This window comes from Eupeodes corollae, chromosome 2 (assembly GCF_945859685.1).
Source record: "Eupeodes corollae chromosome 2, idEupCoro1.1, whole genome shotgun sequence".
NCBI lineage: Eukaryota > Metazoa > Arthropoda > Insecta > Diptera > Syrphidae > Eupeodes > Eupeodes corollae.
In genome coordinates this window covers 88,331,162-88,341,502 of record NC_079148.1, presented here as the reverse complement: position 1 = coordinate 88,341,502, position 10,341 = coordinate 88,331,162, and the positions used below count along the sequence as shown (strand labels likewise).

At 31.0% G+C, this 10,341-nt stretch overlaps 1 protein-coding gene across 2 annotated transcripts in view; it reads left to right on the top strand.

Moving 5' to 3' along the window:
* The first annotated feature begins 5,413 nt into the window (after positions 1–5,413).
* Positions 5,414–10,341, top strand: part of LOC129947963 (insulin-like growth factor 2 mRNA-binding protein 1) — an 84,416-nt gene continuing 79,488 nt past the window's right edge. Inside the window, exon 1 of one of the 2 annotated variants that reach the window (XM_056058745.1) lies at positions 5,414–5,890. In XM_056058745.1, the coding sequence (XP_055914720.1) occupies positions 5,820–5,890 (71 nt within the window). In that variant the 5' untranslated portion in view covers positions 5,414–5,819. The remainder of the gene's footprint in view (positions 5,891–10,341) is intronic. The other variant, XM_056058750.1, reaches the window with a different exon arrangement.

Here is a 10,341-nt window from a genome sequence, read left to right as displayed (position 1 = left end):
ATCACTTCCAAAATATGATCTGTATTTTTCTTCTGCAAGCTTAGTACTTAATAAATTATCTTATATTTTATTTTTAAATCTTCTGTCACGGTGGTTGGGTTCGGTTTTATCGGGAACGATTCCACCGATTTTTAAGATTTTTAGTTTGATATTTCATATCATTTCATATAATTTTTTGACCATTATTTGTCATTTTTTTAATGTTTACTCTCCTATCTTTAGATTTCCATTTAAGGTCAGGGTTAATAAAAATGCAGCTTTCCTAAAGATATACAGCCATGGACAGAAAAATAGCACATCTAATGGAACAAACATTGAAACAAAAATTTCCGTTATAGTTTTTTAATATTTTGTTAAAAAGAGGCTGTAATACTGATAACTTCCCATCGCGTCTGTCGGTTTGTCTTGCTTAAAAGTTTGTATGTTTTTGTGTTGGGTTAAAAAAATTGTTAGTTGAATTTTCTTAAAAATTTTACAATAACCAACAATATTTTTCATATAAGGAAATAATATATTTTGAAAATCTAGTTTTGTTAAATAGATTTTTAGTCGAAAACAAATTTTTAACCAATTTAAGAAGTATTTCTTAAATTTTTACAAATTGGATGAATGAAATTAATTTGAGAGATATTTGCATACGATTTCTTGTAGATTTTATTTTTTTATGAAATAACGGGCTTTTAGATTATATTAGAAAAAACTACTGAATATCGAAAACAATATTTTCTGTGAAATAAAAAAAGTTTGAAGACAATATTTTTAATTTAATGAAATAATTTAGTGAAATAAAAAAAGTTAGAAGACAATATTTTTAATTTTCGAAAAGCTATTTGAGTTGAAAGTAAACTTTTACCAAGTTTTAGTATTGTTTTTTTGTTAGGATTTTATTTTTTGTTAGAAAACTGTCAATTAGATTTTTCTTAAATTTTGGTCGAATGTTGACAACAATATTTTTTAAAAGGTAAAAGTAGTGCTAAGCGAGTACCTCAAAGTTTTGAAAACATATTTGAGCCAAAAATCAATGTTTACCAACTTTTATTAATTTTTTTGTTTAGGTTTTTATTTTTTTTGTAAAAAAACTGTCCATTCGATTTTTCTAAAAAAATTACCAGATGTCAAAAATGTTATTTTTCGTTGTAAAGAATTATTTTGGAGATAAAATTATTTTGTGTTCGAAAAATTTTCGAGGTGACAAACTTTTTTTTTCAGTTTTTTTTTGTTTTATAAAAAAAAAGTTAATTTGTTTCAAAAGTTTAATTGTTTGGTGCCACGTTACAATATATAATATAAAATTTAATTCAAGTCTTTACCGTTTTTGGTTCGTGAGATATTCAGCGTTAACCCAAATTTTCACCTTCTTTAAACTGCTATGGTAGAAAAACCACCAACGCAATTCTCTTGAGAACCCTGTCTGCATCATCTGTATAAAAATAATTATTTGAAGTTGAGCTTCATTTATTATTGTTTCTTGAGCTATAGATGACAAAAAAAACATCTCCATCGTACGGACGTACGTACACACGCACGCACAGACATCTTCCTAAAAATTATTTATTTCGACTCTAGAGACCTTGAAACATTGAGAAATGTCAAAATTTTCAATTTGATAAATCGGACCCATTACAATAACTTTCTATGGGAAGTTAAAAACGTTGCTATGTTAGAAGAACACCAAGGCTTGATTGGATTTAAAGAAAATCCACATTAGGAAAGATGTTTACTTTTGGAACAGTTTTTAAATAATGAAACTAAGATAAACCACATCTAACCTGACGGAAAAACGTTTTTACATCGCCCTAGAGGTCAAGCCTACAATACGTTGTTAAGAATAGATATATTGTTATACTTAAATGTATAGAGAATTCATTATAGTGGATGTAATTTAGCTGCGTAACATATTTGTATTTAATTCAGTGCGTTTTAGCTTTAAAACGACAGGGACCGACCCAGTGCAAACACAAGATCAAAGAGGAGCAACTCGTGAAACGCAATTGAAGTAGTCGTATTGATTATTGGTATTGATTCAACAATTTTTTAGTAAAAGACGGGGGTATATTTTCCCAAAATTCCGTGATCTTCGCTTTTAATTGACGCAGAATTGCAATCTTCGCTTTATTTTTTTTCCCACAAATGGTCGATGGGGTTGAGGTCCGATGACTGAGGTGGGGTGTTGTGCTGATTTGTGGCATTATACTGTATTCATTCCTTCACAAAAAACGATGTGTGTTTTGGATCGTTATCTTGATTCTTGGTGAAAGTAAAATGTTGCTGATAAATACAGTTTGTCTGCAGACTGACGCATATTTCTTTTAAGAACGTCCAAAAATGTCCACTTGTTTATGATTGTGTCAATAAATTCAAAGTTCCCAACCCCATTTGCCAGCATTTCCTCTCCCATGCTTAACAGCGGCAAGCAAATTCTTTGCCTTGAACTGAGTATTGAGCTTTCTCCAAACAATTTGCTTTCCGTCAGACCCAAATATGTTAATTTTGGTCTCGTCCGAGAGCAAAACATCGTCTCAGAAACTTTGGGATTTATTGAGGTGCTTTTTAGTGAACTCAAGACGTTTTCGCTTATTAATTTTGGAAACAAGTGTTTTTTTCTGAGCAACTCTGCAGTTAAATGCTTCCAAAGAACGCGATGAACAGTTTCGGTTGAAACTAGTCTTCCAATAAGTGTCGCCATTTCGGCTGCTAAGTTTGGTACACTCGTTGAGGTTTATCTCGAATTTTTTTTTTAAATTGTTCGTTCGTGTTGCTGAGAAAAGATTTTGTTTCGTCCTCTTACATGTTTGTTTAGTGTCGTACCTTCACACCGATATTTGTTAAGTATTTTTTGGACCGTTGAAGGTGTTTGCCCGACTATTTCGCCATATTCACGTAAGGATTTATTGTTTGAATGTAGTTTTAAAATTAATTGGCTTGTAGCAATACATTTTTTTTTCTTTTTTCTGCCATTTCCACAAAAAATGAGGAAGTGAATATTGAAACGAACATTATTCCTGTGACGAACATTGGTTTAAAAAAAAAAACAAATGTAGCAGCGCATTTTTGAAAACTTGATTTAAATACAAAGTGTACGCTTAATTTTGTGCGATGAAATGTTAAAATAATGAAGTTTTTTTTAATATTACTTTTTGTTTATTGTTTAAGTAATGTCTTTTTATGTATTCGTAAGAAAAAAAATAATAAAAATAGAAATTAAAAAGAATTTTTCAAAAATTTGAATCTTAAATATGAAAAGTAACAAATAACTAACTCTCTACGCTCAATTTTGGGAGCAACTGTGTGCTCTATTTGTGTCCACTTTTATTGAATTTGCATGCTTTTCACTTTTATTATAATAATGATTCATTATTTAAATTATTTTTTATATAAATTAATAAATTTTATTACGTAATATCATGCCTTAAATTTAACAAAAAGTTAGATTTCTATTGTAGTTGATATATTTAAAATCATAGTTCTGAATAAAACGGATATGTATTTTTCTACAATTATTTATCGTATACAAAAAACAAAAAAATGTTTTAAAAAATTTTCTATTGGGAATTCTGACAATGTTCATAAGAAATACATTATTTCAAAAATCAAAAATTCATTGACTCTTTTTAAAATTGTACACACATTAAAAGGCATTTCCCAAATATTGATCAAATTCAAGAAATGGTCTTTTTTTAGATTTTTAAAATTCTGGATGTTCTTATCTTTATGAGTATTCGATACTTATTACCTCAGCAATGTGCACACTGATATCTACGATGTCCTGAGTTGGAGGCTTACGAGTGAAATATTGAAATAGGTCAGGCAATCACGTCACGTGCTCTAACTTTATAACTGTACTAAAAGACAATTATATACTATACGTTTAGCACACCGTCATCGACACCACCGACCGTCCCAGGACATTTTATATGTATGTAGTCCTCCGGAATAGGTTTAGGTTTTACATATATAGATGAATCATGCGGCTATAAAGCAAACGCACCCTGTTCGAATAGGGGATGCCAACATAACACGAACATCGCACACATAATGGCTTCCCGTCGCAGTTTTCTATCCAACATTTTTTTGAACAACACAAACATATAAATATAATAACTAACGCGACAATCAACCCATCTATTAATCCCAATCCTTACGCTTGTCAAACGAGCTAGAGTACGACCTAACAATAACAAAATCCATGCTTTTGCATCCCTTCAAAAATAGTCATAGAAATAGGAATAGGAAAACAATAGACAAAAGGATAACCAGTTTCCTAGAAGGTTGGCTATACGCTCAATCCACAGATCGGACAAGAAAAAAATAGAATTCGGAACACCGGTCGATGGAAATAGTTGTGTACGCTGCTCTTGATAGTTGATATGATGATGTGCGTTCTATAGGGCTACCTTCCTTATAACGAGGGGTGAAAGAACTATACGCAAACCGAGGGTAGCATTTTTTTTTGTTGCTTAATAATTCTTATTCTAATTCTAATTCCTATTTCATTCCCCTCAGTTATGTATTCGTGGATATATACATACAAACGATCAATAAAAAGGTTTCTATTCCAACACCGGGACCATACGGTCGGGACAGGGACACGACACATTTTCCATGTGAGAATCCACTTTCTCTCTATCCCATGTGTGATGATGGAAAAACTGAACTGAACTTTTCAAGAAGTTCGTTGAGTTCTGTGTTTTTCTTTTTTCCTTCATAGGTACCCATACGGATACTACATCATCTCGATATATTTTAGGGGAAATGGTTCTCTTTCTATGGAGGTAGTGAGATACTATAGAATTTTCATTCTATGAAAATATACAACCACCACGATAGTAAGTTTTCCTTCTAGTAAGATTTTCACACACAGTCTGATGTCGTTCAATGGATTTTCCTCACTGCATAAACAAACATATAGAAATATACATATACATACACCACAAAGACATACGCATTTTGTTGGGAAGAAGGACGCTTTTCACGCACATTTTCCTCTCATCCCGGTTTTCTTTTTCATCTTTGGTCGAGAATTGTAGTTATCAGCGAAACGGCACAGGAGAGTCAGAATAACGAGAATCTGTTTCCAGCCATTTTGGATTTTCCACGTTTTTTCTTAATGCGGATTTTTGAAAAATTAAAAACAAAAATTAAGAAAATATGTTGAATTAAGAATAAGAAACACATTTGGCTCTATTATTGAAGTTTATTTCAGTCAAAAACAAATTGGATTAATGACCTTTTGAAAAATACGCATTATGGGTTTTTAAATTTATAAAAAAAAAAAATTGCCACCGAACCGAACAATACCACGCGTGTGTGACCAGGCCGGACAAGAAATATGTTAAAACTCCGAATATACACTTAGTGAGAAGAGAAAATTTGTTTAAAAAAAAACTTCTTTCTTATGAAAGTAAAGTCAAAATAATTTCAAATAAGTATAGAAAATATTTATTGAGGAAATTCAAAAATTGTTTTCGTGTTCGTCCATCAGATAAATCGTTTCGGTCGTTTTTCGTTCCTTCTCTATCCTATCCAATATTTAAATGTTCACAATTCTAAACTGCAGCTGTAGAACTTAAGAACTTCTTGCCGCGGTGTTTTTAAAATTGTCCGATTTGAAAATTTCAATCTATCACGTCAGTGACCATATGTGTAAATTGTGTATAACGGTACTCATAAAATAAACATACTCCAAGTCTATTTTGGAATTTTTTTGATATTGCAAAATTATATTTTTACAATTATCAAGCCCAAACAACGATCAACTCAATAAAAAGGATTTACATAGGTCTTTGAATTTTTGGATACAATAGTCAAAAAGCTAGGTTATGCCATCAAATTCTGATTTTCCAGAAGACGGACGTCAAGATTCATTCTCGACTGGTTCAGAAAGTTCAAGGTAAGTTAAGTTAGTTCAAATATATATTTTTGAGGTTAATTTTGTTCCTCTGAAATGACAAAACAGCCTGATGCATTATTTAGTATTGAATTTAACCTTGAAAAATCGATTATTTATTAAAGTTTCTTTTATTTGGCCATTTTCTTCTTCGCATTTCGCTTTTTTACTATAACTTTATTATATAAAACATAAAATATATATACGAGTATACATTTTTTCATTTAGAAAATTTTGTATAGAATGAAAGCTTTATTCGTCCTTTTACCTTTTTGTGCTTTTAATGTGTCAGACTTATACTACCGATTTTTACTACGAGCGTAGGTACCTACCTATACACAAATTTTTGACCTTCCTTTCATGAAAAAAAGATGGCTTTCTTCCAAGTTGTGAATATAAATACATATATATAGAAAACTATTGGTGTGCCGAGGATTTATGCATTCAAGTAAAATATACAGGTACACCTATAATGTTAATAAGTTCACTTCTAATTAAAAATGTGTCTCGTGTTAAATGAAATTATATCCTCTTATAAATATAATTAAAGCTACCATTCTCGTAGGTCTTCAAAACAAAAATAATTTAAAGTACATGTGAAATATTTTAATTTGAAGAGGGCCTTTAGAATATCAATGGTTGGTTTTATTGTCAACATATTATGATTCGTATTAAAATACAAAATTGCCAAATTTAAAAATTATATACATACATTTTCGTTTTTATTTGAGGCCTTATGTTCAACATTCTGTGAAAAAATTAACTAAGAAAACGGTTCTCAAAAATGTTTAGAATTTTTGCTTTTATTTTTGAGAATTTGAAAGTATCTTACGTGTTATTGAAACGTTAAACTTTTTTATTAAATAAATATATATAGGCTTATTTAAGACTTGTGGCTTGGCAAATACTTTTTGGGAGTTGGTCTTTTTGACAACTGTAGCTTGACTTATGCTCAGTTTGGTTTGCCATTTTATAATGCTTTTGGAAATTGTGCCAATGTATTGCCAAAATAATGGTTCGGTTCACGGAACCTTTCGCAAAGCCTCCAAGATTCAGCACCGATAAATTAGTTTTTGCGGCCGTATTTGATGTTACTTGCTTACGCAGATAAGCCTGATACGGTTGACGCCTTAGAAGAGCTTATTTGACTTGTAATCGTGGATATACGGCTCCAATAAAAGTTTGGCGAACATTGGGTGTCTCTGACGACGCCACTTGGCCGATATCATTTTCAAAACTTAATGGAAAACCCTTAAATTCATATTATTATTTCTCGATAATTTTTTTAATTTTGTTGATATAAGAATTGTTAAACTTGAACAAATTTTGCCAGCTGTCTAATTGACTTATTTAGAGTTTTTAGTAAATAGGAAGAAAAGGTTAAAGTTATAAATACATACAGTGAACCAAACAAAAAGTTGTACAGTCGATTTTCTTTTGTTAAATGGCAATTATCTATGGAGCTTATTGCAATAAAAAAAAAACTAAATACTTACCAAAAATAGGTATTTTTTTTAATCTCCAGATAAACTTAAACAAATTTTTTTCAATACATTATTTTAATTAAAAAAAAACCAAAATAAACAAAGAAAGTCTATTTTATAAAACAAAAAAAATTGTACATTTGAAAAATTCAACTCAAAAACCGCAACACCCAAATGGTTTAATATTTTTTATAATGTCCTTTTGCATCTAAGACCATTTGCAACCTCTTTGGCATTAAAAGGGACAATTTTTTTTGCAACATCTGACGTAATTTAAATCCATATCCTCTGCATTGCATCTTTAACTGTTCTTTATTTTTTACTTTCCCTTCCCTTAAATTTTTTTTTAACATGAGCCCAAATATTTGGGTCATTGTCATGAACGAAACTAAAATTATCTCCAAGGTCCTATTTTGATGCAGTACTTCTTACACTATTTTTCAAGATACTCAGTTAATCAAACTTATTCATTGTCCCTTCCACAAGTTGAAAATGTTCAACTCCATTTGCTCCCATCGCAGCCCACACCATAACGCTGCCACCGCCATGTTTTACTGTCCAATTTACTTTCTTCGGATGTAAGGCTGTACCCTTTTTTTACCAAACAAAACGTCGCCCATCGGATCAAAAAATTTTGAATTTGGATTCGTCGGTATAAATAACCGAATTCCAAAACTCTATCGGATTATTTATATACTCTTTGGCATATTGTAGGCGCTTCTTTACATTTATGGCGGATAAAAGTGGTTTGTTTGGAGCCGTAAAACCTCTAAACTCTTCCGAATGTAAAAAATATCTTACCGCCTGTGTATGAACTTGGACAACTTTGTTTTTATTGAGGTCTTAAGCTATTTCGCCTGCCGAAATTTTGGGGTTACTTTGTACAATCCTTACTATACGCCTCTTGGTTTGTTTAGTATCAATTTTCCTCGGTCGCCTACTTCCACTTGGTCTTGTTAACAATCCGTTGTTTTGTAAGAATTGTTAACGTTCTAAACTGAGGAATGTTGCTTTTTCACAATATCAGCTATTTGTCTTGAATTTTTCTTCATATCAAGTGAAGTTTGTTTGTTTCCATTTTTTTTTTAATTTCTCTTAAAATTTTTAACAAAGTATTACTCTGGCAACATGAAAAAACTAAACCTTTTAAAAAAGAGAGAGATGATCTGAACAAGCCTACTGGATAACGGTTCTATACAGTATTGTAACTACAAAGTGTACACGTTTTTTTTGGTTTCATAAAACGGACTTTATTCTTTGAATTTGTTTTTTTTTTATTAAAATAATTTATTGTAAGATTGGGCACACAGCTAGAAAATGATACACGTTTTGGGTTTCATTGCGATTGCTCAAACTTTTTATCGGGCGAAGGTTAGTTCTATAAAATCCATAATTTAAACAAAATATTTCAGTCCTTGCTTTAAAGATAACACTTATTTGATTAAGAATGAGTTTTCCGTTGAAATAATTTAGAATAAAAAGTGTGTGGTTTAATTCTTTATATATAAGCCTAGTTGTTGATGTTTGTGCTCTATTCAGACATTGCAGTTGCAAAAAACAGGGAATCATCTATTTCAGCTGTAGAATAAGTCTGACTGCCAATTGGTAGGCTGTATTATTGAGGTTTACGCTGTGTCTAGAAGCTAGATCATTATATTCTTTGAAAGGCGATATTTGACGTCTAGGTGCATATTTAAAGATTTGTTTTTAAAGATTTGAGTTACGCCTTTTCATAACTTTTATCATATAATCAGCATTTGATTTTAGATTCTTTAAAAATACTTGTGGCATACCGGATTCAGTATGGATTGCACATGTAGGTGTTGAGTTATCCAATTTAAAGATGGCTTGAAAAATAAGCGTTGAATTACTTCAAACTCTTTTAAGGTTTGATAGCCAAACACTTGATTTGCATATAGCACAGGCATGTTTTAATGGTTGCATCAAACACTCTAAATTTAGCAGCTGCATCCAAATACTTGTTCCAGAAAAAATTACACCACATAAGATTTATTGCCCTTTTGGCTTCAGTGCATTATTCTTTTATATGTGTGCAAAGAACAAGGTTACGAGTTATTAAGAAACCTAAGTATTTGAACTGATTTACTATTGTTGTTCTTCGATGAGTATTTTCAAAAACCATGATTTTCGACCTTGCAACATTTATACTTAAATTCCTTAAGTCACAAAAAACGCTTTTGCTTGTTTGTAACTGCAAAGCTATGATGTTATCAGCCAATTGTACAATATCATCAGCGTATAGGAGCATTTTTATTAAGGTTTCACCAACCTTAATACCACCAAGGAAATCTTTGGATACATCATTAATATATAGTGCAAACATTAATGGACTTAATACACAACCCTGTGGAACACCAGCAAAAACGTAAAGTTTTTTTGTTCCCTAAAACATTTTGACTACAGTAGTGAGTGCAAATATATGATCAACTGTAGTTGTTGATAGACCCAATCGAAAACCGGCTTGGAAAATACTAAGTAGTTGATTCTCTTCAACCCATTTCGTCAAATGGATGGGTGAATATTTTCCGAAGGCACGGCAAAATCGATATGCCCCTGTAGTTGTCTGGGCGCTGCGCTGAGGATCACCTTTTTTTTCTTGCAGATTTCGTTTTGCTTGCATATGCAGTACGTTCACATGGTACCGGTCAATGTATCCCCAATAATAAAAAAATTCAAAAATCGTAACTTGTGTTGGCAGCTGATCAAATTTGTTTAACTTATCTATGTATATATGTTGTGACTTTAAAAAACAATAATTGTTTTATTTTAAAAAAAATCAGAGAGCACACAGAACTTCAACCTTTTCACAATTTTAAATGTAAATAATTAATAAAACTAAATCTATGGACCACACAATTTTTTGAGGAATTAAATGGCATTTAAACTTTTCGAAGGTATATTTTTAAATCTTTAAGAAGGTACTATTTTTAAGCACAATTTAATCTTGTG